The sequence below is a fragment of the Exophiala oligosperma genome (genome assembly GCF_000835515.1).
Source record: "Exophiala oligosperma strain CBS 72588 unplaced genomic scaffold supercont1.5, whole genome shotgun sequence".
In the NCBI taxonomy this organism is placed as follows: Eukaryota; Fungi; Ascomycota; class Eurotiomycetes; order Chaetothyriales; family Herpotrichiellaceae; genus Exophiala; species Exophiala oligosperma.
The window spans coordinates 1,032,050-1,058,880 of NW_015622822.1; the positions used below are offsets into that span (position 1 = coordinate 1,032,050).

Sequence of the window (26,831 nt, forward strand, 5' to 3'; positions counted from 1 at the left end):
GTGGGCCGACCTTGAGCAAGGCTGGTCCGTGTAGCTCGCCCCGAGCAAATTCCCATGCCCTACGGAGTTCGGAGTGCTCGTATTCAAGCCTTCCTGTGCTCCGATGCTGTGGCCCAGGCCCGTTTGTGCAACGAAGCATCATTGCCCTTGGAGGAGCGAGAAACTAGGACTGATTTTTTCCCGTGTCACACAAAGTGAAGCTCATGATCTTCCATCGGCGCTCTGGAAGCACACTCCTCAGGCTATCCCATGGTCCTGGGAAAGAGGAAGAACCGGTGTATGACGGACTGTTTAGAAGCTGTGGAGGCAAGTGACTGATCAGGGTCCCAAGAACGAGGGAAAAGCGAATGACATTAACAAGCCTGTATCCACAAGAAACCCAAGCTGTGGAAGCGGAATGTTCAAAATTCGACGGCTGAGGTTGGCATTCAGGCCTCCCGTCGAAATAGCAAGAACCGGAGATCTCTGGGCGAATAGTAGCACGGTGGACCGACGATCTCATTTCACGATTGGATCGCTTGTGGACGTTGGAAGAAGTCAATTTCAACCCATCGTCGTGAAAAGGGGGCCGAGGCCGGAGAATGAAAAGTCGAATGGCAACTAGTTGAACAGCCACATGGTGATAGTGTGAGCAGAATCCATGACATTGAGTTTCGATGAAACAGCCACCAAATGTACCGGGGTGATCAAAGAAATTGGGCAGAAGGACAACGACAGGACTTTTGCATATCACATACTCCATACGGATGCCAAAGAGATCAACACAAACAGATACACGTCGTCACCACTAAATTTCACCGTGTCAGTACTGATACGAGTACGAGTGCGAGTACCGAGAGCCAAGAAGCTATTGAGGCTGAACTTCGGACATGGAGTTTCTTCTCCCCGAACCGCTGTCACGTTTTCCCGCTCCGAGAGAGACATTGACCTCACGTGGTATGCAAAGTCTTCCCGTCTCAGAGCTTCATCCATTCATCCGTCCAATCTCTAGACAAGATCGTTGCTATGGACTGTCATCATGTATCAAAAGAAACTATATCCAGCCCTTCTATAAGGCTGAGATCAAGTGAGGAGTTCAGACATGTTCGTAGATGTCTTTACTTTACACAGCATTCCTTCTAAGTATACCCATGTATTGATCTAAATGTTCACAATCATATGGAGATGAAAATGATTGCTTGCTCACCAAAAAGGGTCTCAAGAATACAAATCCAATAAAGACTGCCCTTCTCAGTGCATTGTACGTGAATTCCCTATCATCATCGACCGGTCATCAGCCAAGTCATCATGAAGCAGAAGACAGGGGATATCAAGGCAAGGTAGGCCAATTCAATACTCACGATGGCGACCGTGCTCAACCAGTCGTCGTTACAGATACCTCTCACGGTCCATAAAGACATTCAAACCCCCAATAGGTACCAGGTTCACATTGAATCATTTTCGTGTTTTCCCGTCCGCCGGTGAGGTGCTTTGGACGGCGGACTCATTGACTGCGGTGCAAGTAAGATCCTTTGCAACAACAACCCTTCCAAAAACACACGCAGGCACTTTCTTCGTCTTCATCTACACCAGCCTTCTCATTTGCGTCATTCCATCATCAAACCTCAATCCATCTGTTTCAGGATGGATGTAGATCGTGTAACTCCAACCGGCCATCCAAACTACAAAGTCTACCTGTCCGACGACGCCATCAAATCCCTTGTCTGCCGCAGTCTCCCTGACATCAAGAACAAGCACATTACGGTCGAACAGCTGGGATCGGGAAAGTCCTTCAACAATAGAATCTACTACATACACCTCAGCACTCCCACGTCGATTGCTAGGCCCAGCTGGAACGGTGGTGCCGTCGACGTCACAAAGAACCCAACCCGTGAAGAGGTGACCAGCCTAGTCCTCAAGATTTCAGGGTTCCCCTTTGGTGGCGAGAAGATCCAGAACGAACTCTGCTGCCTGTTGCTCTTCGAGAAGTACTGTCCGTCCATCCCGGCGCCGAAACTAGTTGCATGGTCCGAAGACGGCCGCCGCATCAAGACCCCGGTCGACCGGCGAGGTTCACGAGAACGCTCCGCCTCTGCGCCCACCCAGCTCAAGTCACTGACCCTCGAAGACGAGACGGCCAAGAGCCGTGAAGAAACAAACGGCCAGGGCTGGCTGCTCATGACACGCACACCGGGCCGCACCATAACTCAAGAAGACCTCGTCGCGCACGGCAAGGTCCTCATGGACGAAATCGCCGGACACGTCGCGACGTGGCGGAAATGCCTACCTCCGACTCGCGCAGTGGGCAACATGCGCTTGATCGGCAGCAAGTCCATCCCTCATCCTGCCGCCACGCTCTACGACAAAGCCATCCTGCCCGGCCTAGACGTATACATCCAGGGAATAATCATCAAAAAGGATCGCCCGCAGTCCCCCCTGACATCGCACCTCGAGTACATCTCGTACATCTTCCGTTCGAACATCAAGGCACTTCAGGCCGACGCACTCATGGGCCTGCACAAAGAAGAAGTTAGAGACGTCGTGAGGCAATTCATGAAAGATACACTCCCCAAGCTCTCCCTGCTCAACAACGAGAAGCAGACGGCCGAGTACATGGCCTTTACACACTACGACATTTCCCCGCGCAACGTGCTCGTCGAACAAGCCAGGCAACGCCGCCCCACCAACGACAACAGTCCGCCACGCGTGTCCGTCTGTGCGGTGATCGACTTCGAGTTCGCAGGCTTCTACCCGCCACCCGAGGAGTTCACCCACACCGTCGAAAACAGCCAGTCGGAATGGGCGGTGACGTTGTTCGGCGAGCTGCTCGCCGCCGTTGACCGTCGCGGTGCCTTGCCCGCCTGCATCGCGGAGAACGTCCGTCCCGAACCCATGGATGGCGTGGTGGTCGGTTTCGGCGGAGACGAGCACTTCCCCTTTGGAGGCCCCGAGTTCCACCAGGCCGTCTTGCTCCATCGCATCGCTACCAACATCGCCCCTTGGTGGATCAAGGAGAGCAGCGGCTACACGCCTGACGAGTTGAGGAAGGAGCTCGATGACGCCAGGGCTCGCATCGAGAAGGCCATTCAAGTCCTCGAGAAGATGGCCAAGCGTAATAAGTAGGACCTACCTCGTCGAGTCGGAAGAGGACCATGGAGGGGGGGCCAGTTTCAAGTCCGACGCGAATTCGGGGGATCAAAGTGGGAGAGTAGAGGGAGAGTCGGATCGGGGAGTAAACCCGGCAGTCGCAGTCGCCGCTTGCCCTCATTTACGCTAAAGGTGCGCATTTAAATTCGAACAAGTGAGGGAATAGAACACGACGCAGCCAACGCCACGAGCTCAAAAGAGATGCATGACCTGACACGCGAAGAGGAGCTATTCCACCCCCAAGGCAGGCCCCATGTACAGACATATCACGATAGAGAGAACGAGTTAGATCGACATAGATCGACATAGAGACAAATCACATAAGAAATAGAAATGTGCCACTTTGAGTCCTGAAGACGTGAAGTGGTATTTCACGGACATGGCATGACATGACTAGACAATATACGGAGATCAGTAAAGTTTACTTTAAAATTCTTCAGAACCTATCGACAAGGCATACATCTGCGTAATTCATTCATGGTTGACAAAAAGGCCTCAGCTCAAAACCTTCTCGACTCGCCAGCCACTCTTGCTATTGACGTCCATGACCTGTCGAACCTTGGTAGGCGGCAGAGGCCACCCGTACCCTCCCGTGCCCTTGGCCCCTCGAAGTTCGACATTGACCCAGCACTCTCTCCGTCTGGGCGTGCCGGGGACATCCTCGATTTTACTCTTCGCCACGGGTTTGCCGTACTCGATCATGGCCGTGTCCCTGGCCAGAAACGCCAGCTGGGTGCCGTCGAGCGGGGTCAGGGGGAACATTCGTATCTTGGAGGCCGCGAATCCAGACACGACTGCGCGAGCTTGTGCGCGCTGTAAATGACTGTAACAGATGTACTCCGGCACGTCCTTGACGCCGAGCCTGGCCAGAACGCTAGAAGGGTGGATGTAGACGGCTCTCTCCAAGAGCGTGGCAGATGCCCTGTCGTGCAGCGGCACCAGGGGAATATAAGGGACGTCGATTGCCCTTCGAGGCTTGGGTGTCGTGCCAAGATCGACGTAGTTGGCACTTTGATCGTACCGGACGGCGACTTGGTCGATGTATCCCGACGCCGCTATCGTGTTCAACTGTTTGATTTTACTCTTCCCTTTTGAAGTGCTGTCGAGGGAAACGTTGGCCTTGCTCGCGGCGAGAACTTCGTTGGTGATGGTGCGGTTGTTGGAACGGACAATTGACTCGAGTTGACCTCGAAGTTGCGCGATCTCGGCCATGGCTTTGGGTCGCAGGAAGAAATCTCGGCATACTTGTTCCTTGTCGGCCGCGGTGAGGTATAACGTCACGGCAGTAAGAAGCTTCATCGCATCGGAGCTTTTGTCGGACTTGCTCAGTACAGCGCGGGCACGGCCGTATGCTTGCTTCACTCTGTCGCGCTCGTCGTCATCTTGTTGATCTTCACGGGTGTATACTTCATTGTTGCTCGAGGAGACGTTGAGATCGAGCTGGGCTTCTGTTATGAAGATTTCAGGAACAGCAAGCGCCGAGACCAGTGTCAGTACATGCCAGAGGACATTGAGATCCGTGACACCAGCCGCCAGGATCTTGCCGAGGCGTGGTGAGAGTGGGTAGATGGAAAGCTGTTTGCCTAGATCGGTAATGGGACCAGATTCTGTGAGTGCGCCTAGATTTTTGAGGAGCTGCTCTGCCTTGTTCAGCATTGAAGCACTCGGTGGCGTTGGAAAGGGGAACTGTGCGATGGGTCTCGGGTATGCGAAGCCTTTGAGCTGCAAGACTATGCTCTCAGCCGGCGCTCTGAGAATTTCAGGTTCGGCATGATCGGGGAAAAACTGCTCATAGACAGCCGAGGTGTACAGACGCCAACAATGTCCAGGTCCCGTACGACCAGCACGCCCTGCTCGTTGTTGAGCACTGGCCTTGCTGATATAGTCAATCTCGAAGCTCTGCACTCCGGTGTCAAGATTATATTTGCGCTCTTTGCTGCGCCCCGTATCGAAGACATACCGGATCCCGGGAATTGTCAAACTTGTCTCAGCGACATTAGTTGCCAGGACTATCATTCGAGCTCCTGAGGGTGGTGGCTCAAAGACTTTGAGCTGTTCCGTAGTTGGCAGCTGGGAGTACAACGGCAATATGTGTACGGAAGTGTAGGGTTCATTTGAGGGTGTGGTAGTGGACTTGAGCAGCCCAGTCGAAGTGTCATTGTTATCTTCGCCCTCGTCTTCATTGTCAGAGATGTCGAACTCGTCATCTTCGTCTTCCTCGTCAGAATGTGTGAGAATATCCACGTCGAAGTCGTCTTCCCTGGTATTAAATTTCGGATCTCCAATCTCCAAGTCTTCTGCTTCCAAAGGTGCTTCACTCGCTGCTACCTGAACGCGAGGTATTGCGGCACCAGTAGAGGACTGTTTTCCGGGCGCAAGCAATGCTCTCAGCCGGCTACTAACTTGTCGAATCTCATTCTGACCGGTCAAGAACACCAGAATACCACCTTTCGGTAGTTTCTTGTGAGCGCGCCTGACCTTTTCGATGACCTCTTCCACATAGTCCGCCCTAGACCTTAGCGCGAAGTGTGTGGTGACTCTGTGCTGACGGCCCTCAGCTTCAACCATGGGCGGTCTCACCGCAGGAGAAAAGAGCTTTTCGTGGAGAAAATCATCAAGGTTCAGGGTAGCAGACATGATGATCAATTTCAAAGGCTTGGGGTCCGGATTGAACTTGCTTTTTTGCATCCGCGCTGGAACAACCTTGCTGAGCATGCCAATGAGGATGTCCGTGTTGACGCTCCGTTCGTGCGCTTCATCGATGACGATCACCGAGTACTTCCTCAGTAGGAGGTCCTGCGACAGTTCTCGTAATAGAATTCCGTCGGTCATGAACTTGATCGCAGTGTCTGGAGACACAGTACTGTCGAACCTGATCTGATAAGAGACCTTCTTGCCCGAAGGCCCTAGTTCTGTCGCCACTCTATTTGCCATGCTGACCGCAGCTACACGACGTGGTTGCGTTATACCTATCATTCCGGGTGACGGTCCCTCAGACGAGCCATATCCTGCTTCAAACAAGAACTGAGGTAGCTGTGTAGTCTTACCGCTGCCGGTATCGCCTTTGACTATGACCACAGCATTGTTGTGTACAGCCTCCATGATTTCCTGTTCTCGCTGTATGATGGGGAGGGCGGAGCGGGATTGCTGAACCGAGTCTGATCGTTCGACTTGGACAGAGTACACACTTCTTAGAGTTGCTGAACGAGGAAGTTCAGGAAGAAGGCCAGGCTTGACAGTTTGAATAGGCCTGGTTGTTTGTACGGGAGGAGCAGGCTTTGGCAAAAGCTCGCCCTCACCAGAAGTGTACGACGGCGTATGTCCCACGGCTTGGTTTAACTGCGTCGTGGCCCAGGTTTTGAAGGCGGACTTTCTGGGAGCCAACTTTTGTTGACCAGACATTTCGGATGTCTCGCTCCCAGAATCTTCGTCTTCTGAGCCATACTGGTCGTCGTCGTCGTCGTCTTCATCATCGTCCTCGCCACTTTCCGCTGAGTCGGGGTTCGAAGTCGATTCGTCCGAATCTGACTCCCCCATTTCACTCGACGTTCCATCATCAGAACTATGTCCAGATTCGCTTGGCTCTGAATCAAATCCTTCCCAGGGCAGTTCTTCGGATATCTCTTCTTGTGCCCTCTTTTGCTTTTTGCTCTTCCGAGTCTGGATCACGGGCAACCCATTCTCGTCCAGCACCAATGGCTGCGCAAGGCCGAGGCCTTGAGATATAGCGGCAGGGATTTTGGCATCGACTGACCCATTTTCTTCGTTTGTGAAAGCACTCCTGTTTTCGGCCTCGAACGAGTCCTCGCTCTCGAGGTCGGAATCGTCCTGCTGCTGCTTCTTGTTGTCTGCCTTCTTCTCTGGTGCTGCAACCCTTCCCGAGCCACTTAAAAAGGCGCCAAAACTGCGTTTACCAAGGTGACTCGAGTCTGGTAACGTCGCTTCGTATTTCTCGTTCTCTTTCTCTAGTTTCCGCAATAAATCATGCGTCTCGTCCTTCTTTAGCTTGTTCTCGATATATTTGTCCAAGCGCTTTTGTTTCTTGGAGGATATTTTGATCGGTTGCTGTGACCTCAACTCCTCTTTCAGTGCACGTCTTCTCTCCTCTTTCTCGGACTGGCTCAACGGCACGATGATCTCTTCATTGGCGGTGGGTTGCGGCGCGTGCGGCCGTCCTGCCTGTTCTCGTGCAAGGACTTTATGTTTCCGCTGGCGGGGGACAAACCGAGGCATAGCCGGTTCACCTCGTTCACGACGGATTGAACACCAGAGGCAACAATCGCCTCACAGCCTTCCAAAAACTACACCTGTCCGCAGTTTCTTGAATTCGGATTCGAAAAAAGTTTTGGCCGGCAGAATTTTAGGGTGGTGAGGGGATGTTTGGGCGGTGAGCGGGGAATATCAGAGGGCCTTATCCCTTACGATCTACGACTACATACGCACTCTCGATGGGTTTCTCAAGCAATGCATTCGCCTGAGATATCGGGTGTAGTGTCATGTAGATGCTAGAGGGATGAACAGCTTCATAGCACAATCCATACAGCAATTGAGTGGTTTGAACAATTAAATTGGGCGTTTCAGTATTCCTGTAAAGTCGAAAGTAGAATATTCTATTGCAAACAGGCAAGTCCGCCGAGGATACTTTTCAACCTCAACACTCGTCGAAACACCGTCTTGTGGCTGGTTTTTCCTATTCAACTTACGGATACCAGACTCACGAATTGATGGGACTGCCGCAAGACTACCGATTGTCAGTCATGGAAGACACCAGAGTCACTCTGCCCTTCCCGGCACCCACAAAGCAAGTCACCGGCAAAATCAACGGCACCAAAACCGACGTGATGTACATGTCATTCGCCGACAAGATACTTATCACCATCACCCAGAACGGCAGACTATCGCAATGGGTAATAAGTCGATCTCAGCACTCGCATTGGATTTCCGACTTACTTCTCATAGGTCACCGTGCCGCTCCTCAGTGACAACCCGACCCAAACAGATCCTTACTTCCAGACCACGCGGTCAGACGAGGACAGTCTATTACCATCAGCGCGCTTCACGCCACGAGTTCTACTCGGCGCTGGCGGTTCCGACCGTGAAACCATGGGCCAGGTCTACGCTTCACAGATTGCAAATGCCATTGTCACGAAGTCTCCCGAGGAAAGTCGGTCACTTATGCTGGGCCTTGGTCTGGCAAAGGTCGAACTCGACAGGGATGTCTTCTTACAGATCATCGACCTTGTTCTGTCTGTTCTCTGATCATGTTACATTGCGTACGATACTACAGGAGCTACCTGTGGACGGCATCGATCAAACATGGCGATCTAGCATGCCACATCCGCCTCCCACTGCCCACTGAGGGAGGATTTGTTCTTAACCCTTTGATCTCTTCAAGGGAGGCATTGATTTCGTAATCACCCTGTGCGAGCGCGATTATGCCAAGTTCAGCGACACACAGGCCTCCAGGTTCGATTGCAGGATGCAAGGCACGCTGAAGAACTCCAGTCCAAGCAAGGCGCCTCGATAGGTCTAGAGCGATATTATGAGGCTGGTTTCGAAGACTGGGCTGAAGTCGCAGGAGGAGTTTCAGCGTGTCTCGAGTGCGGTTGTGGATCTTGATAGATAGGGTGGCGAACAACTCAGTCTTCATCGTGAAGTGGTATCGCCCTGTCTGCTGAATAGCTTTATCATCACCATCCGGTGATTCGGGCTTTTCAGCTAGCACCAGGCCATATTCGATCTCAACATGATCTGATTTCAGGGCATCTACCATTCTTGGGCTCAACCTGATGCCCTTCCTGAGGTCGATAGTCCCCTTCCGCCCGTATGGTTCCTCTTTCCATGTGCCCCGCAAGCACTTTATAAGCTCTTCGCGGTACCAGAACGATTCCCGACTGGCTGCTTCGGTTTCAGGGCTTAACTTGGATTTTGAGACCACGAATTGCTTCTGGGCGTCGAGGTTAGGTATGGGCGCGGATGGATCTTGGATGAAGAGACGCGGTATCAGGAGAATGACCCGGTTTATGTGGCCTGGTTGCAGGATTTCCTGGACGGAGAAAGCATCATCCCAGAGGTCCTTGGCCAATGTACCATCCAAGTCCGGTCTCTTTGCTTGGATGTCGATACTTAGAGGTTTTGGCCATACATTGCGAAGATCCAGAGATAGGAGGCAGTAATCGTATGCATCCCGACGTGTCTTTAGCCAATGAGACAAATGGGGGATATTCCTGTTCCGAGTTTCATCGACCTCATTGCGGATCTCATGATTGTTCTGTTGGAATTCTTCGTTCCAAGCAAAGTCATTATGAATTGGGAGGATGTTGCACCTGAGGATCTCTACACTTCCATTGACTGTGATCGAAATGGGAAATCGCACCTGTCGTGTGTAGAAATTGCCATTGATCTTCGAAGATGGTGCTCCGAGATATGCGAAATCTGCTTGGACAGTGGCGCTCACAAGGCCGGGCCTACCAACAATACTGGCCGTATACCCTATACTCCGTCCCGGGTTCAGTGGTGAATCTGAATCTGGTCGATCCTTGTCTTCAATAACCACAACCGGATTGGTCGCTAGCTGCGTTTGTATTTCGTAAAGATCGGCAGGAATGAGGTCTTTGCTTGCCAAAGCATCCTGCAATCGCGAGGTGACAGAGTCCTCTGTTGTAACTAGTACAAAATCGGCCGAGATGGTGTTGCTTTCATTGACCAGTTTGAACTCAAAGCGACGGAGCTCGCCTTCTAGTAACATTATAGCTGCGGTGTCTAAATCTGTAGGTTTGATAGTCAGCCGTGGCTGCGGATCGATGACCTTCAGTTTTAAGGGGGTCGGGACTGGCGACTGAAACTTGAGATCTGTGTCTGTCTCAACCTCGCGTTCAGAGAAGCCTTTATATTTTCTCCTCATTCTGCCCACAGCATCATCCTTGGGAGCAGATGGCAATTTCCAACTGTTGTTAAAGATGAGGAAGTCTTGGGCGTAGCAGTTTCGGATGGTCGCCCGACACCCAATGACTTCAATATGGCCACTTCGTGAGGGTTTGCCAGTCAACGTAAATGTCTGCGTCGAGAATGGCCCTAACACTATACTGTGTTGTGACGCCGCGAATCCACAGCCTGTGGTGATAAGCTGTATCTGATCAATCTCGACATCGACTTCCAGTGGGTTCTGCAATACGACGGCGAATGTCGCCAGTTCCTCAGCAACCAGTACTGGCGCAGCGATTACTGACTTGCCTTTCGAGAAGGGATTGTAAATGAAGGGGTCGCGTACGGTCTCGACAAGACTGGTGCCTTTGATAGAGAGGTCGCTTGGCTTATGTGGAATGAGTTTCGTGAAAGAATCGTGTTCGAACACCTTCACGTCTCGGACAAGAAAGTCGTCCCAATACTCTGCTCGATGGCCATTCTCACCAATGCGCGACGCTGCTGCAATAGCCCTTTTCAAACTTTCCAGAAATTTGTTCTGTTCTTCCGCTGTGATTAGCGGAATAGCTAAGCATGGCTCCTGGAGAGGCATGGTGATTACTTGCTTTGCAGCCCGGAGGATATTCGATGTAAAGTGTAAGCTTGCTGGTATATCTGGCAAAGCGTCGCAGACCACGACACAGATTCGTAGCATTTCTATCTTCAATAAAGTGTCTCCGAAGCTATGCTCGATGGCCCATGCTCGCAGTTTGGATTGTATGGCTTCCAGCCTCGCTGGAATGACTTCCTGAGGGTGAGGGACGGGGGTCAGAGGTAAGCCATACGCAGCAGCGGCAAGGTCCAGTGCAAGTCTTGTCCCAACAGCCATCTCCGGAATGATTCCTTGGGATGCGTTGTTAACAGGTGGAAGACCTGCAGCAGGATGTACTCCCACCTCAGATGCTCCGACTTTCCTCGCCTCGATAAGCCTTGGAACCAGTTGTTGCAACAGCATCTTCAAATAGAATGCGTGTTTCCGATCCAGTCCCAGGGTCGACAAGCTGCTGGATACGGCAACGAGTGTAGTCGTGTAGTGCCACATACTGTTGCTTGACTGGGCTGTTTGGAGTGTCTCGATCAGAATGTTAGCCAGACCAGCCTTGGAGATAGCAACAGGTTCGCCTGTGTTTTCTCCGAGACCTAGCTGTCCTGTTATGATTTGGTTGAGACAGTCTTTACTCAAGACGTTGCCATTCCGTTTCACGCATACCAACAAGTTCACAAGCCTGATACGAGACTCCCGTAAGACGTCCTGCAGAGCTCCGCCTAGGTCTAAATTCGAGACATTCGCATAGAGTTCAATAACAGTCTCGACGATTGGCGGCATCAATTGAGCAAGCGCCTTGCCAGAGTCTGTTGATGTTGGACTTGAATCAGTCTGAAGGTAGCCGCTTCTGTTGGGAAGAGAACGACAGACTTGAGGTATGGTAAATTTAGAGTCCGACCACGACAACAGTATCATGCATACAAGGAGGCTTTCTAAGGCTTTTCCGTGCCACAAGTGGTCGTGGCCGTTTTGTGCAACGGAAATTCCATCAGAGAGGCAGTCCAGTGCATGGCTCCACAGGCCATTCTGTAGTCGAAGCATGCCTTGGATGATGTTGAAGCGGCCTCGAGAGGTGTCGCTTTGTGCTTCGGTCTCGTGCGCCATAGAGGTTGCGTTTGGAGATCGTGTCGTTGCTGGGGTAGAATTTCCGTCGTCAGGATTGGGTGTGCGGCCACCTCGCAAGGGAAGCGAGGAGCTGATGCCTGGTAGCATGCCCGGGACCATACTAATCGGCCGATCCCTAAGCCCATCTATCGTGTCTGTGGTACGACTCATGAACGCTCGCGACAAAGCGAGCATGACATGATGCGCGGCGGCTCTGCTATCTTCATCTGGCATTGAAAGGATGTCTTCACCTAGTGCGGCTGAAGGTTGTCTCCCACACCAAATAAGTTGGCGCACAAGTAAGCCGCTTATCGACGGAGGCTGGTGTAAAAAAGCATCTTTGATGGACTGAAGTACAACAGACGCATTATGCGGAGCCGCTTGGTTACGCGAGGCTGACTGTGAGAGTCCTTCGACTCTGTCGCCATCAATGAGGCCTAGCAGTATTTGACTCCGGCTGTTCGTTTCAAAGGGGAAAAGATCCGGCCGTCGCGCATCTTGATATGTCGAGATATCGTAAAATATCCGGCCATTGCGATGCGCTAGAGATGAATAGTCAGTATAAGCTGTTCGATCAACGCATCCCTAATCGTCCATACCTTGGCCGGTTTCCGAAGGCTCGATGTCCTCAACCTGGACAATGGCGGAGCTCTGTAGTGTTTTGACAAATCTCTGAAACCGGTCTGGCGTTATCTGACCGGCTGGCACACAGAGCACGTTGACTTTTGCTCCAGCAATAGGGTCGAAAGGGTTGTATCCCATATTCCTTGGTGCATTGTTGACATACAAATAATGAATTGTACAGGAGACTCTGGTTTGAGGTTGATTCACCGACTCACGTGTTTTCGCGTTCAGCTAAGACCAGACACCCACATTGGCGCAATGTTGAGTACCTCCGTACTCCGTGCTACGTACCGCCTAAGGCACACTACTGGGCGGTTACTTAGGCTTACGCACCCTAATGACAGGGCTTTATTAACAGAGCCTAGGCTACGGCCGTTGGTGGTATCACAGGCTTCTAGGCTCATTCCAAGGCGCTCTCTGGTTCATCTCCACGCAATTTGCAGTTGCCTACGGAGTTACTCCGTACTTACCTCTCCGGAGATGGTCCCTGGATCGACGTCAGTGAACAGCCTTGCAGACAGATTCGCCTTGTTCAAACATTCACATCTAAACTCCGTCTCAGGTTGAATCGCCACTTCTACCACTCCTTAGAAGCAACATGTTATAAGACTTATGACTTTTGTGCCTTTCTCTTCTTTTTAGCGTTTCTCTACCCCTTTTCTTTTTGTCTGCGTTGTTTCGGTCAAGATGGATTTCGACGCTTTGCGCGCCCAGACCCTGCGGTCTGGTGCGGACGAGGAGGCTGTCACCGTCAACACTCGCGCACTGATAGACAAGGTTTTGGCAAGATATTCTGGAGAGTGGACAGTCCTCAGAGAGCTTTTGCAGAATGCTGCCGATGCCTCAGCCACCAAGATCATCATCAAGTTCGAAACTCTGCCCTCCTCAACCGTCCCTCTTCCCACCGATTCCTCACCTTCCAGCTTGTTGAAGCATACTGTGCAGAATCATACTTTGAAGAGACTGGTGGTTACAAACAACGGAGTACCATTCAGCGAGAATGACTGGAACCGTCTGAAGAGAATTGCGGAGGGAAATCCGGACGAAACCAAAATCGGAGCGTTTGGTGTGGGCTTCTACTCTACATTCGCAGATTGCGAGAACCCGTTCGTCTCATCTGGCAAAGAGGCGATGGCATTCTTCTGGAAGAACAACTCGCTGTTCACAAGACGACTACAGTTGCCAGACTCGGAGAACAGTGGCAACACAAACTTCGTCCTTGACTATCGAGACACTACATCTCCTGTACCTCCACTATTACCGCTTGCCCAGTTCCTGGCGAACAGCTTGACCTTTGTGGGTTTAGAAAACATCGAGCTTTGGTTAGATGACTGGAATGTACTGTCCCTGACAAAGAAGACGTCACCGAGCTACGACGTTGCATTACCTCGAGACATCGAGCCTAAGACGAGGGAGGGCTTCATGAAGGTGGCCAAGGTCGGTAAAGAGATAGCCCAGATCGACGGACAATGGATGGGCATTATCGGTTGGAAAGCAGCCAAAGACTCGACCCGTATAGCAGATCGAGATTCGGCACCATCTTTTCGAAAATTCTTCTCCCGGTTAGCTGGTTCTATTACGGAAGAACAACAGCCTGAGTCTCGCCCGGAAACGCCCAGTCATGCTGAGGTATTAGCTTCGAGGGTATCGGCTACAGTATTCTTAAACGTCAATACCGCAACTATAAAGACGTTTACTGGTCAAAAGTTCAATGAGGAACTGGAACGTGCTACAAAGAAGCCACCACCGAAATTCACAAAACTTGCCATTTTGACAGCACCGTACATCCCAGATGATAGCCTTACCAAAGCATCAGCATCTGGGGATGTTTTTGGCACCGTGTTACCAAGCAGAGGAGGCAAGATCTTCATCGGCTTCCCCACCCATCAGACAACTGGCTTAAGTGCTCACATTTCGGCGCCTTCAGTAATCCCGACAGTTGAGCGAGAGTCCATCGACTTGAACGCGAGATACGTGAGAACTTGGAATATGGAAATGCTTCGGGCGGCTGGTATCGTGTGCAGAATTGCCTGGAGCTGTGAGATGCAGGAGATCAAGGAAAAGACAATGCGAGAGGCAAATGGTAGATCCAAGATCCGTTTAGAAGAAGTGAATCCCTTTTTGGACGAGGCGATTACGATCTTCAAAAATTTCACCTTCCGAGAATCGACACCCTCAGGACAGATTGGTCAGCTGCTGGAAGACGCCTTTTGGACTTGCAGTAAGCAAGCGTCGATCGAAGTTGTTTCAACTTGCGGCGTTCTGCCTACTCATGATGTCCGTGTTGCTCCCAAGGACATGAGTTTCATGGAAGGCATTCCGATATTACCTGAGAAACTGGCTACGGAAGCGAAGGTTCTTGTCAACAAGCTTATTGACTTTGGCCTGATCACCGAAGTTACTGTCTCTGACATCAAAACAGCCCTTGAATCCAGCCCACTAACTACTGCGCAAGTATCAGAATTCCTTTCATGGCTCACGAAACAAGCCTCGCGAGGACAGCTGGACATGAACACCACCAAAAGCCTCTTATCCGTCGCTGTGGCCAACCACGAAGAAGATGGTGAAGGTTGTATTCCCTTCCTTCAGCTCGGAGAGATCAAGCATTTCCTCAACGCAAGCAGAACACCTGTTCATCTCCCAGTCCCACCTACCGTGATGCCTTACAAGTTTACCAGAAGCATGAGCAAAAACGAATTGGAAAGCCTTGGATGGGAAGAGTTGCAACTTGTCCCTTGGATGAGATGGCTTGTAGCTCAATCAGGAAATCGACAAATATTGACTGCGGCCCAAGACATCACAACGTCAGCAGATTTCAGCTCTCAAGTACTGCCTCTCTTGTCCAAACAGTGGGATTCGTTGAGTCAATCCTCCAAGACGTCTCTTGTAGAGCTGCTGGCTAAACAAACAGTCATGCCCACAAGATTCGGCATGAAAAAGCCTGGGGACTCTTACTTTCCACAAGTGAAATTGTTTGATGATCTTCCAACTATCCAAGGACTGGGCAATGTCAAGGACAAGTTTTTGGTGGCGTTGGGTGTCAGAAAGACTGTAGAACTCGGTGTTGTTTTCGAACGACTCCTTTCAATGGACCCTAGATCAGCAAAGAGCGAGAACACTAAACAACCACAATGGAGCCATATTGACCTTATTGGCTACCTTGCCTCTGTGAGGGATGATATTCCGAAGGCGGACATCCAGCGGCTTCGAACCACTCCGATTTGTCCTAAGCAAACTAAAAGCAATGACGAAGAAGATTCCTCCAAGCGGTATAGAGTGTCTGAGCTATTTGAGCCGCGTGCTGAGCTTCGAGAGCTGGGTCTTCCCGTTCTGGCGTGGCAAGGTGCGTACCGGAGCAATAGTACGGAAGGCAGGTTTTTAAGCTCTTTGGGACTTCGTACTACGCCATCTGTCGAAGAACTGGTTGCAATCATGGCGACTGCAGGGAAAAAAGATGCGCCGAATTTGGACCTGCGAGACAGGGCTTTGGTATATTTCCTCTCACACCACCATGCTCACGGATATGGTACATACAACTATTCGAGCATAAAGTTGCCGTTTCTGCCGTTGGAAAACAAACCTGACGAACTTGCAACTCCCTCACAATGTTTCGCAGATCCAGGTGCGGCTCTCCTAGGGTTCGACATCTTGAAGCGAGACTGGATACCACATGCTGCAGAGTTCGGCATTAGGCCCAACCCTCCAATGGACGGCTGCATCAATGTACTAGCGAAGCGACCTCCGACAACGTATGACGAGGCTCACACTATCTTCATATATTTCGCCGGACGGCTGGGCGAACTCGATGCGAACCATATTGCACGGCTTCACGATTTACAATTTGTTCCAGTATTCGCCAAGAATAGAGAAAAGTCTGCACCGAGAACGCATGCCTCGCCGCGAAATGTTTTCTTGGGTGAGAGTGATGTCTTCGCCGAAATCTTCAATTACGTTGATTTTGGCACCGAAGCGAATTCGTTTCTCATGCGATGCCATTCCAAACTAGAACCCACAAAGATCGAGATCGCTCAGATCCTAGTTAAGGAACCTGCACGTATCTCGGCTACATTCCGCAACGTCGAGAAATACATGGCATTGCTACGCAGTATGGCTGACAGCAGCAAAGATCTCAAAAAGAACAGAGACCTTTGGGCGGAGATGAAACGGGCACCATTCTTGCTTGCAAGCAAGGAACTCCCCGTTGCGCAGCCCAGTGGAAACAAACCTAGCATTGGTGAAGATGATGTCGACGTTCTTGACGAGGAAGAAGCACAAGGAATCCGTGAGTTCCAGCTGTGTAGCGCTCAAGATGCTATCATCATTGACGATTACCTCAACTTTAATCTTTTCAAGAACAATATATTGGCAGCGCCACAGGAGGAAAACCTCGAAGATTTCTACTATATGTTAGGTTCTCCCTTGTTGAGCTCTCTGGTCGAAGAAGCTGCTCGCCATGGTCCTCGAGCCCATGACCAGAAGCCTGCAGAGAAATTACAGAAGTTGATCCTGGAAAGATCGACGTTGTTCCTACATGAGCAGCCACGTGATACTATCAAGCACGATGCAAGATGGCTGGAGAAGAATCTGTCCGTCCAACTAGTCTCTTCGATTTCGCTGAGAAGATCTCTCAAGGGGCGTAACACCAGCCACACTGAGAAGCGCACGGCTGTTATTACCCTTGATGACCGAAAGTACATACTCTGGATCACAGGAGCCAAACCAGATCTGTACCAAGTGAGCCAAGCCCTAGTACATATTTTGCTCAACAGGCCGAAGCTTCATTTGGCGATTACGTTGGAGATGCTGCTGAAGACGGAACTTTTGGACCTGCGTGCTCGAGGATTCAATGTCTCCAGGATCTTGAGGCAAAAGGCAGCTGAACAACGTCTCGCTGAGAGCAAGCGACAGCAAGAACTCGAGGAACAGCAAAAACGTATTGAGGAGGAGCAAACGGCGTGGCAAGCGTCGCAAGCACAAGCTGCCCAGGAGAAGTCGCAGCGAAACCAGCTGCCGGGTGGCTTCCCTGACTCGCCAGAATCCAGAAGTCTCACCCACAACCCAGAAGTTGCGACACCTTCGGTCTCGATGGACGACAGTCAGAGGAGACACGGTCGTAACCTCTTCTCCAATCTGTCCCGTCAGTTAGGCCTGAGCAATAACCGCCATATCCAATCCATGCTTGGTCAGGACGCCAGTAACAACCCTCAGGCGGTCGCTGGCAGTGGTGGCGATCATGAGCCACCCCCACCGTACCAGTTTGATCAGAGAGGTGGTAAGGCCGGCCCTGAGCAATCCATTACGGCACCGCATCAACTCCGTGAGAATCTACTCAATGCAATCAAAAAATCACGTTCACATAATTCTACGGACATCTTCAGCCCTGGTGAGACCAACGTTCTCACCGAAAAGAAATCGTACTGCGACGAACGTCCTGCTCACGATCTCACTTTTGTGGCCGACATCAAGCATGGTATCCAGATGTACCTATCTCCTTCAAGCGTGGATAATTCGTCGGCCTTTCTTCAACGAAGTTCGGCTGGATTGACAGCATTTGCAACTTTGCTCAAAGAAGTTGGGGAAGTATTCAGTCTCAATCCGCGGACAATCAATATCTTTTTCGAAGCTTCTGGCAAGACCATTGGTTTCAACCGCAACGGGAGTATTTTCTGCAACTATCGATACTATTACGATTTACATGAAAAGAATGCCACAGCAGTAGGTGGGGATGGGTTTGCCGAGGCGTTTGTGTATTGGTGGGTTATACTCTGTCACGAGTTGGCGCATAACTTGGTTGGTGATCACAGCTCCGAGCACAGCTATTATACTGAGGGTTTTGTTTCGCAATATTTTGGACGTGTTGTGAGCGCTATCGCCCAACATCAGGCACAAGCAGCGAGCGCTGGCCCGACCTCTGCCCCCTTGGTTGAAATATGAAGTGCTTGTTGACGAGGTGTCATCGGTCATTGACCCGATGGAGGCATTGTTATGAAGATAGACAGAACATGTGCATAGCGTCGGCGTTTGGGTTGAGAAGATTGTAGAGTATACAGATTCACTGACATGCCACGCAGCTCATCAGACTTTTCAAAATGTATTTCTTGAGGGCTGACTTTCATCCTGAAGCTGACCTTTCCAGCCACCACGGGTGACGGAATATAAGGAACTCCGCATTGCTTGATTTCCTCCAAGTTGAAGTTAGTGAATTCGTACTCTCTAGGTTGGCGGGTCATATTCCGGCAGTGACCTCTAGACTAGCCCTATACAAGTCTATAACACTGGAGAAGCCGTGTAGCAGAGACACAAAAGTACCTCTGTAGTTCTGAATCCTTAGTAGATAACGGAGTAACTTTGCCGATACATTCATGATCTGCTAGAGACACTTGAAGAGACCAAAATAGAAAGTAGAGCAACATAACATTACCAGCTTCACTTGGATAATGAAATGCTTCGACTTGTCAGAACGCTTCTCTGGTGGGATCATGCACGGAAATAGTGAACTGCCGCGTGTGGCGTCGCTCTGAATCTCTCCAGGCATTCCAATCCTCCTTGCTCTGTACTGATACAACAGCCATGATGTCTTTGGGCAGGTACTTGGTTTCCTTCGTCGTATCCGTATTCATTCCGGAGTTCAGATCAATGCACATGGAATATGCAGGGGGCCTTGAAGATGCTTATCTCTGGTGTGACCATCCAAGAACGATTGGATAACGATTCCTCCGTACATGGTCTGGCTTTTCTCCGGGTCATCATTACAATTGCGCCATCCTTGTTCGGGAATCTTTGATTCGGAACCTCTACAACTGACCTCAAGGTGTCGTCGATGGTAGCCCCTTGATTCGGCCATGACACCTTGACTCTTAACTTCTTCTCCAGATCTTTTGCATTTAGCTTTCAAAAGGCATTCCTGTCGGAAACATGGAATCCAGTTGATTCTCCCATATCAATTCTCAGCGAATCCAGCTCAGTCTGTACTCCGTCGCCATGTGGCGGCTTCTAGGGGCAATTCTCACCCTACTGACGGTCGGTGTTGGATATTTTCTGAATCTGCTCTACAAGAAACGCAGAGAGTTTGATGGACTGGTATGTGTCCTTTGCCAACCATGGCCATGTGTTGTACAGCTCGAGTTGTTTCAGCTGAATTTATCGAAACCAGCCACAACCACCTCGACCGAGCACCTTTTGGGGCCATCTCCCTCTTGCCGGGGAATGCAAGAAATTGTTTCCTCCAGAAACTCACGTACAGAACTGGGCAAACTACATCAGGAAGAAGTTCGACCTTGGAGGTCAGTTTTGTTTTCGTTTTTGACGCCGTACGGAAGAGCCATCTCACAAAGTGTGTAGATGTATTCTACGTCGACTGGTGGCCAATTGGTCCCCGATGGCTTTTCATTGCCGACCCTGAGCTGGCCTCGAAGTACGTGACGACCGGCCAGTCACTCCGCAAATCCCACCTCACCACAAACTACCTCACCAAGCTCCTGGGACGTGACAACATGGTTGGCCTCGAAGGTCGTCAATGGAAGGTGTTGCGCTCCATCTTCAATCCCGGTTTCTCGGCGAGCCACCTCATAACTTTGGTCCCGTTCATCGTCGACTCGACCTTGGTGTTCCTCGACATCCTTCGCGAAAAGGCCAAGACGAACGAACTCATCAGCCTCGACACCTTCAGCACCCGGTACACGATCGACATCATCGGCAAGATCGTCATGGACACCGACTTCCGCGCGCAGCTCGACCCGGAACCACACCCCATCGTCACCACGTTCAGACGACAAGTCGACCTCATGCCCAGCGCCAGTAGCATCTCACCCCTGGACGACATCAACCTCAAGCGCGATGTGAAGGTGTGGCTGAACATGCGCAAGTTGGACGCTCTCTTGGGCGCCGAAATTGACAAGCGGGTCGCGGCACGCAACGCGGCAGCAGCAGCAGCAGCAGCAAACGCCGCCGGCAACGGCGCCGCCACCACGGCGGAGAAGAAGGGATTCAAAGACCGCAAACGCTCCGTCATCGAACTCGCCCTCGACGCTTACGACAATGAAGCCGCGGACGACAAGTCTTCTTCCTCGGGGACCATGAACGCGTCCTTTCGGACACTGGCCATCGACTCGATCAAGACCTTCATCTTTGCCGGCCACGACACCACGTCCGCCACCATCTCGTACACCATGTACCTGCTGCACCTGCACCCGGAGGTCCACGCCAGGCTCGTCTCCGAGTTGGACGCCGTCTACGGCGGCACCCGCACCCACGGCGGCGGCGGCGGCGATCCCGTCACCCCGGAAGAGATCGCCGACAAGATCAAAGCCGACCCCCACTCGATCAACCGACTGGAGTACATGACGGCGGTGATCAGGGAGGTCCTCCGCCTCTTCCCGCCGGCCAGCACGCTCCGGGAGCTGTTGAGGCCCCAGGACGTCGCGGCGTCCAAGGACCGGTACATCCACGACCCCAAGACGGGCAGGAACTACCCCCTCGAGGGCTTCCACGTGTGGCCGGTCGCGACCATGATCCACCGGAACGCCGACTACTTCCCGGACCCGGTCCGGTTCGTGCCCGAGAGGTTCCTGCCGTCGCTGACCCCCTACCCCGGCGCCAAGCTGCACACGCCCGCGGGCAAGGACGCGTGGAGGCCGTTCGAAAAGGGGCCCCGGAACTGCATCGGCCAGGAACTCGCCATGATCGAGACGAAAATCACCCTGGCCTTGGTGGCCAAGGACCTCGATTTCACGGCCGAGTACGGCGGCGCCGAGGTCCACAGCTGGACCCCCGTCGAGACCAGGGACGAGTTCGGGGACGGAGTGCCGGGACACGAGAGGTTGACCATCGAGGGCCACAAGCCGTACCAGGTCTTGCACGGGGCCGCCAGACCAAAGGACGGCATGACGGGGAGGATGAGTCTGAGGAGAAACAAAAGACACCCAAAGTGACAAGGAGAAAATTACCTCCGAGTTTTGTCGAGGACAATCTGCACCCAAAAAAGGACCAAGAGACGTGTACAATTCAAACCTTTGAAGCACATACGGAGTACAAACACAAGAAAAAAAATAACAATTCAATAGCTACAGGCTAGCAAAAGCGTCCAGTCAGGTCCCGTTGCCCTGATCTGATAAAAATCACAAAGCCCCTCAATCTGCTCCTAATGGTATCTCATAAAACCTTCCCAAAGCCATCCCAGGGAGATTTCTCCTTTGTGCGCAAACTCCGACATTGCAGGTGCTGTCTTTGTGTGTTGGTGTGTGCCGGGCCGTTAAACTGTGCATGAACAAGCCTTGGGTCCACCAATTATTCTCCTTACTAGTCGACTCTCTCTCAATGAGGTTGTTTGATCTAATTCTTTCATTCATTCAGTTCTGTCCATGTGCTATCGGCTCTCCACAAGCCCGGTTTTGGGTTGTACTGTACTGGATGAATAGCAGGCCGAACATGGCAATCCAGCTTCCAGATCATTCCATGAACCCTCATTTTTTCAAGGGTCAACCAAAAAAGAGAAGGAAAAAACCCATCGATATAGGCATGAAGACGCCTTCAACGCCTCACCGATCTCTTGTCTTTGTGTTGTGAACAAGAGTGGTGTAGAAGAGGAAAATGAAATCATTCCGTCAACTCATGGACAACCCAAAGGAAAAACAAAAGCTTAAGACACAACGTCGGCAGCAGCGACGTCGTCATCTTCAAACCCGGTGAGATTTGCCTCGTCATAATCGTCAAAGTGTAGACCGGCATCACGTGCGCGTTGTTGCCACTTGTTGCTCTCGGCCCACGCAGCACGAGCACTTTCCTTCATACGATCAAGACGGTTGGTGAGTTCCTTGAGGGCAACGTCAAAGGTTGCACGCTCAGTCTCAAACTGGGCTTCCTTGTTCTGCAAGTTGATGATGTACTCATGTGTGCGTTGAAGGATGGCACCTTTGTTTTTCTCCGTGCACGGGACGATCTTTGCAATGTTCTCGATCCCTTCATTGATGACTTCACGGCGACGTCGTTCAACTAGGTCTGGGTCAGCATGATATATCCGGGAACGTCGCTCACGAGATGATTGCCACATACCTTCTTTGTGGTTGTCCTTGCGTTGTTGATGCCACTCGGCAGATCCGACGGCGGGCTTTGCAGACGTCGACTCCCTACCACCATGGCTGTTGTTTTGCGGGAGGCCGCCCATGTTGTTGCCCATACTGTTCATGTTATTACCCATATTAGGCACCGCAGGAGGGCTATTCTCATCGAATGCCGAGGAGAGCGCAGCTGCTCCGTCGAAGGGCGTTGGTTCGGGGTAAGCGGAAGGGTTCATGGGTGCTGCGAGAGCAGCTTGCGCCGTTCGCGTACTGTCATCCGCGCCCGAGACAGCATCGAGGCCTTGAAGCAATGCAGCATAGTCCTGGTGGTCACCGTTTGTATTTTGCGCCTTTGCCTCGCGACCGATACCCTGGTCCCCAGGAACTCTCTTGCGCTTGTTATTCGCAGCATTCATTCTCAGATCTGAAGAGTCCATAGTCTTGACGTAGTCGGAGACTTGATCTAAAAGGTCGTCCAGCTTAGCTTCCTCGAGGCAAGCACCCTAAGCTTCTCGAGAAGGACTAGATAGTTGATCGGCGTATTGATAGAAGGCGGACAATGAGGGCAGCGCAGGATCCTGTTCGCCGTTTGGATTAGCCATGATTCAAGCCACACCGAGGTCGCGGAGGATAATGAAAGCGAGTCCAAGTCAGTGGGATAAGATGCTGTAAGAACTGTGTAAAGGATGAGAACAGCGAGGTGGAGTGAGGAATGTACGCGCCAGGCCTCGACTTCACTTCAGCCGGATGCCATCCGGCGAGTGCGGAAGTGAAGGGAAGAGTTGGCGGTATGAGCAGCAACATCATCATCATCATCGACGTGATGGGGTGATTCCATCGCGGCGTGGTTCATCACAGCAGAGGAGCCGAGCGCGGCGTGTGTCCCTGCCCGTGATGATGTTGTGAAGCTGCGCAGAACCCGTGATGATAGAGACTTGTCACGTGTGATAGTGTATTCAAGAGACGCGGATTCGACGAAGGTGCATGAAATGAGGGATTTTGGGTCGACTCACGTTGGAAAAAAGCCGTGAAGAGTTGTTTCACTCGTCTGCAACACTGGAATGTTTCGATCAAAGAGATGAATAAATTTCTGAACCCGACATGGAACACAGCGCAATGGTGTTGCCGGTGAGCGAGGTATTCAGTAACAAGTCTGGGAGAAGGTCACGGGAGAGGAAGTTCATCAAAGGGACGATGGGGACTGGACGAAATCCAACTAATACAATAATGGTTAAGCGGCGAATATTCCGCCAAGTGTTGTTGTTTTTGCGAAAGCCCGTGAAAAGAAATTTGTCTGACCAAATGGCACCATTCGATTTACACACAATTCCGCCGTCAGACAAAAAGAAGGCCCAGTAGTAGGCTGTGCATGTGACCACCATCCATCAAACCCAGGGACCTATCTCATGATCGCTTTTCATTGCTGACCCCTCCATTTACTGCAGTTTGTTCCCAGATGTGCTGCATATGTAGTCGATGGCTGACACACCCGCGTCTTATTCTGGGCGCGTGTGTGTCCCACAAGTCTCCGGCTGGCGGCAACAGTCCCTGGGAACCAACAAATAGTGGTGGAGTACTCGATATGCTCGTGCATGTGACAGACCTTTTGAGACATAACTTTGCCGTGTAGGCAAGGCTATCATGTGTGGGTGTACGACAGGGTCCCCGCTCAGGCTTGCGTGAAACTGCTTTTGGGACCTGTGAGTGCTGTTAAGAGCCTCTGCCTGGTGTGATCCTAAATGTGAATGAGAGACTATAAGTCTCGTCTTGCATCTTCTGCATCGCGAGACTTGTTTTCACTCCACAGGTTGGTCTACGGTCGAGTCCTTGTCCTCAGCCTTGATCCCCAGCCTAATCGCGTATTTCGCTGGATTAGTGGTATCCACCAAGAGGACACCCTCTTGTGCTCTGCCAAAGATATCCCATATCCTGATCGAGTTCTCCTTCTTCATACCCATGACACAACTGCTGCCGGCATACCGTACCTCGCCAATTCTGGGACTAAGGCCCTCTTCGCCCGTGCGATTCGCGCAAATAATGATGGCTTCGGGGTCGGCCCCTTGCGGACCGAACAAAGGTCTGAGTCTATCGACCCAATAGTTGACGGTGTCCTCGTCCGGAGTCATCACTTGACTGGACATCTCTTCGGCACTCAGCCTCGTGAGCCACGCCATGCTAATGACGACAATCTTCGCACGGGATTCCCTCGCGTGATTACCAAACTCGTAGGCTGTCCAAGGCGCCTCGAACTTGTACGGGTTGACATCCATGCATATTCCTGCTGCAGCCTTGACCTGCTGACCCTTCCATCCTATTGGCAACACACCAGCCCAGAAACCCGAGCCTTCTTGAGCCCAGGTCTCATCCGTGTAGTAGAGAAAAGACTTGCGATAGTGGGCAACGACGTCTCCACTAGCACTGACGAACACCAGAGAGTTGTACGCGACGGTGCCGGTTTCGGCCGTGATATGTCTGTCGAAGATAGTGTTGTAGTTCCCTTCTTCGGCTGATTCGGGATAGCCGACTGCAACGGTACATTTCAGTCGTTTGGCAGTTCGAGCTGCCCACCTTGTTGACGGTCCAGCAGCAGTGGGTTCTAGAAAAGGCGCAATGGCTGCCAAAGAAGGGTGATTGTAGCCTGGTATGGTTGTCAATGGCAGAACTCGTGATATTGGTCATCCGCCATCTCAAGGCTGAACAAGCCTCAACAAGACTCGGAACCACAACGCTGACTGACCAGTGAAAGCAAGTTCGGGGAGAACTAAGAGATCAATATCCTGGAGAAGGCCCTCTCTTTCTTCTCTCATCAAAAGGCTTTCTGCGCGACTGAAATTCGCTGCCACTTCGCCCAAACGTGGAAAGAACTGCAGGGTTGCAACCTTCATTTTGGATCTACTTGAATGATCGACTCGAGGCCAATAGCAAACAAAGATGGCTTCAAGTCAAGGATGCATGATGTCAAATCGAGATCCTAGTCACGCAACTCACCTGCCAGACATAATCTGGTCGACGAATTTTAGAACGGTCGTTACGGGTGACGGTGAGAAAGAAACGACTGACTGTGATCGGTGCCGGAACCGAAGGACAACAATTCCTTGATTCACCCTAGAATGCTACGGTTGAGTATTACTCGTGATAAGAGTCAAATGCTTGCGAACAGTAGAAAAGTAGTTGGGAAGAATTATGACGCTTCGCGAAGTATTGTCTCCAGATATACAAACCATAGGGCTAATATAGCAAAGCTCATAGTCCTTGAAGGTGTAACTCCTCCTCCGGCTATTCTTCTTCACCTGCTTTCTCCTGTTTCAGTCTTTCCCGCTCCCGCTTCTTATCTAATATCCTGTTCAACTTCTTCCCAACGTTGAACACCCCACCAGTTCCAGTACCGCATGCAGCACACGAAGGGTCTTTTCGATACCTCTTCAGGGCACAGGCTTCGCAGAAATAATGTCCGCACTTTGTTATGACCGGGTTCGAGTAAGGCTTCTTGCAGATGATGCAGGCAAACGGGATGCTTTCGAGCAGTGCCTCATCGTCATCATCATCTTGAGTGTTGTGGCCGCGATTCGCAGATGCCACGGTCTTGCCAGTTAATTTCTTGCCCTTGGTATCGATTTCCCAATCTCGGTCTAGCTGCCAACCTTGTTTATAGTCTTCTCTTGCATGCAAGAACTTGCAACTGTCGCCGAAGCCACAGAAGCCTGTCTGCTTGTAATCTTTGCACACATCAGGGGCAAAATCTGTGACAGTGATTGTTCTAACATTGCTCGATTGTTTGAGAGGTCCGACTTGACGATCCGGGTTCTTCTGAATAAAAGATTGGTAATTCGCAGTGCCTTTGTACGTCCCATCAGGAGCAGTGGCATCTTGTGATTTTGTGGCCGACTTCCCACTCGTCAAACTCTCTTCATCGTACCAGTCTGATCTCTTTGTCGCATCATCTTTGTTCGTAGTTCGCACGACTGCGGCATTCGTTGTTTCTTCAGTAGGTGCTATTCGAACTGTGGGATTTTCTGCTGAAGATGCTGTTACTCCAGCAGTTTTGCGTCGGCGTTTGATAGACCTTCCTTCATCGTCTTCTGAGGAGGTGAATCCAGAATCAGAGTCAGAGGGAGGGGTGGCAACTCTTTTCCTTATTGTTGACTTCGCTTTGACATTTCGCTTCTTGAAAGTGACCACTGGTGCCTCCGTAGCAGCTTGTGCAGTGTCCATCATTTACTGTAGTGTTATGCGCAGGAACAAAAGGCAAGTTTGGATGGAGCGAGCTTGAAAGATATTATGAATATCTAATCTAACGCGGGCGCAGGCACAGAGGGTTCCAGCAGAAAGTTTCGCTTATGTAAACACAGACTTGTCTTCTTTGGGAAACAAATGATGCTGCCCTATGATCCTTCCCCGCTTACGTAGGACGA

The 26,831-nt window shown here is 51.3% G+C and overlaps 9 protein-coding genes across 10 annotated transcripts; 4 read left to right on the top strand and 5 right to left on the bottom strand.

Moving 5' to 3' along the window:
* Positions 1 to 1,623: 1,623 nt before the first annotated feature.
* PV06_05728 (uncharacterized protein) lies at positions 1,624 to 3,102 on the top strand (the record flags this gene model as incomplete). The annotated part of the gene is made up of 1 exon (XM_016406758.1): positions 1,624 to 3,102. The coding sequence occupies one exon, from the start codon at positions 1,624 to 1,626 to the stop codon at positions 3,100 to 3,102; it is 1,479 nt and encodes a 492-aa protein (XP_016262362.1).
* Positions 3,103 to 3,621: 519 nt separating this feature from the next.
* Positions 3,622 to 7,359, bottom strand: PV06_05729 (uncharacterized protein; the record flags this gene model as incomplete). Its single annotated transcript, XM_016406759.1, has 1 exon — positions 3,622 to 7,359. The coding sequence occupies one exon, from the start codon at positions 7,357 to 7,359 to the stop codon at positions 3,622 to 3,624; it is 3,738 nt and encodes a 1,245-aa protein (XP_016262363.1).
* Positions 7,360 to 7,835: 476 nt separating this feature from the next.
* PV06_05730 (uncharacterized protein) lies at positions 7,836 to 9,434 on the top strand. Its single transcript, XM_016406760.1, has 2 exons — positions 7,836 to 8,033; positions 8,086 to 9,434. Exons 1-2 carry the CDS (start codon positions 7,851 to 7,853, stop codon positions 8,383 to 8,385), a joined length of 483 nt encoding a protein of 160 aa, XP_016262364.1. The 5' UTR covers positions 7,836 to 7,850; the 3' UTR covers positions 8,386 to 9,434.
* Positions 8,368 to 12,502, bottom strand: PV06_05731 (uncharacterized protein; the record flags this gene model as incomplete). Its single annotated transcript, XM_016406761.1, has 2 exons — positions 8,368 to 12,282; positions 12,340 to 12,502. 2 exons carry the CDS (start codon positions 12,500 to 12,502, stop codon positions 8,417 to 8,419), a joined length of 4,029 nt encoding a protein of 1,342 aa, XP_016262365.1. The 3' UTR covers positions 8,368 to 8,416.
* A 549-nt stretch (positions 12,503 to 13,051) lies between these two features.
* Positions 13,052 to 18,407, top strand: PV06_05732 (uncharacterized protein; the record flags this gene model as incomplete). Its single annotated transcript, XM_016406762.1, has 1 exon — positions 13,052 to 18,407. The coding sequence occupies one exon, from the start codon at positions 13,052 to 13,054 to the stop codon at positions 18,296 to 18,298; it is 5,247 nt and encodes a 1,748-aa protein (XP_016262366.1). The 3' UTR covers positions 18,299 to 18,407.
* A 938-nt stretch (positions 18,408 to 19,345) lies between these two features.
* PV06_05733 (uncharacterized protein) lies at positions 19,346 to 21,458 on the top strand (the record flags this gene model as incomplete). Its single annotated transcript, XM_016406763.1, has 3 exons — positions 19,346 to 19,444; positions 19,518 to 19,647; positions 19,706 to 21,458. 3 exons carry the CDS (start codon positions 19,346 to 19,348, stop codon positions 21,292 to 21,294), a joined length of 1,818 nt encoding a protein of 605 aa, XP_016262367.1. The 3' UTR covers positions 21,295 to 21,458.
* PV06_05734 lies at positions 21,321 to 23,636 on the bottom strand. 2 transcript variants are annotated; one of them, XM_016406765.1, is made up of 3 exons: positions 23,433 to 23,636; positions 22,415 to 22,997; positions 21,321 to 22,354 (listed from the first exon to the last, which is right to left on the bottom strand). In XM_016406765.1, the coding sequence occupies exons 2-3, from the start codon at positions 22,854 to 22,856 to the stop codon at positions 22,002 to 22,004; spliced, it is 795 nt and encodes a 264-aa protein (XP_016262369.1). In that variant the 5' UTR covers positions 22,857 to 22,997; positions 23,433 to 23,636; the 3' UTR covers positions 21,321 to 22,001. The 2 variants fall into 2 exon arrangements, with proteins under 2 accessions (XP_016262369.1, XP_016262368.1); XM_016406764.1 differs by having other exon boundaries at positions 22,415 to 23,636.
* Positions 23,619 to 25,462, bottom strand: PV06_05735 (uncharacterized protein). Its single transcript, XM_016406766.1, has 2 exons — positions 25,157 to 25,462; positions 23,619 to 25,057 (listed from the first exon to the last, which is right to left on the bottom strand). The coding sequence occupies exons 1-2, from the start codon at positions 25,302 to 25,304 to the stop codon at positions 24,216 to 24,218; spliced, it is 990 nt and encodes a 329-aa protein (XP_016262370.1). The 5' UTR covers positions 25,305 to 25,462; the 3' UTR covers positions 23,619 to 24,215.
* PV06_05736 (uncharacterized protein) lies at positions 25,452 to 26,680 on the bottom strand. Its single transcript, XM_016406767.1, has one exon. It carries the CDS (start codon positions 26,632 to 26,634, stop codon positions 25,696 to 25,698), a length of 939 nt encoding a protein of 312 aa, XP_016262371.1. The 5' UTR covers positions 26,635 to 26,680; the 3' UTR covers positions 25,452 to 25,695.
* Positions 26,681 to 26,831: the final 151 nt, after the last annotated feature.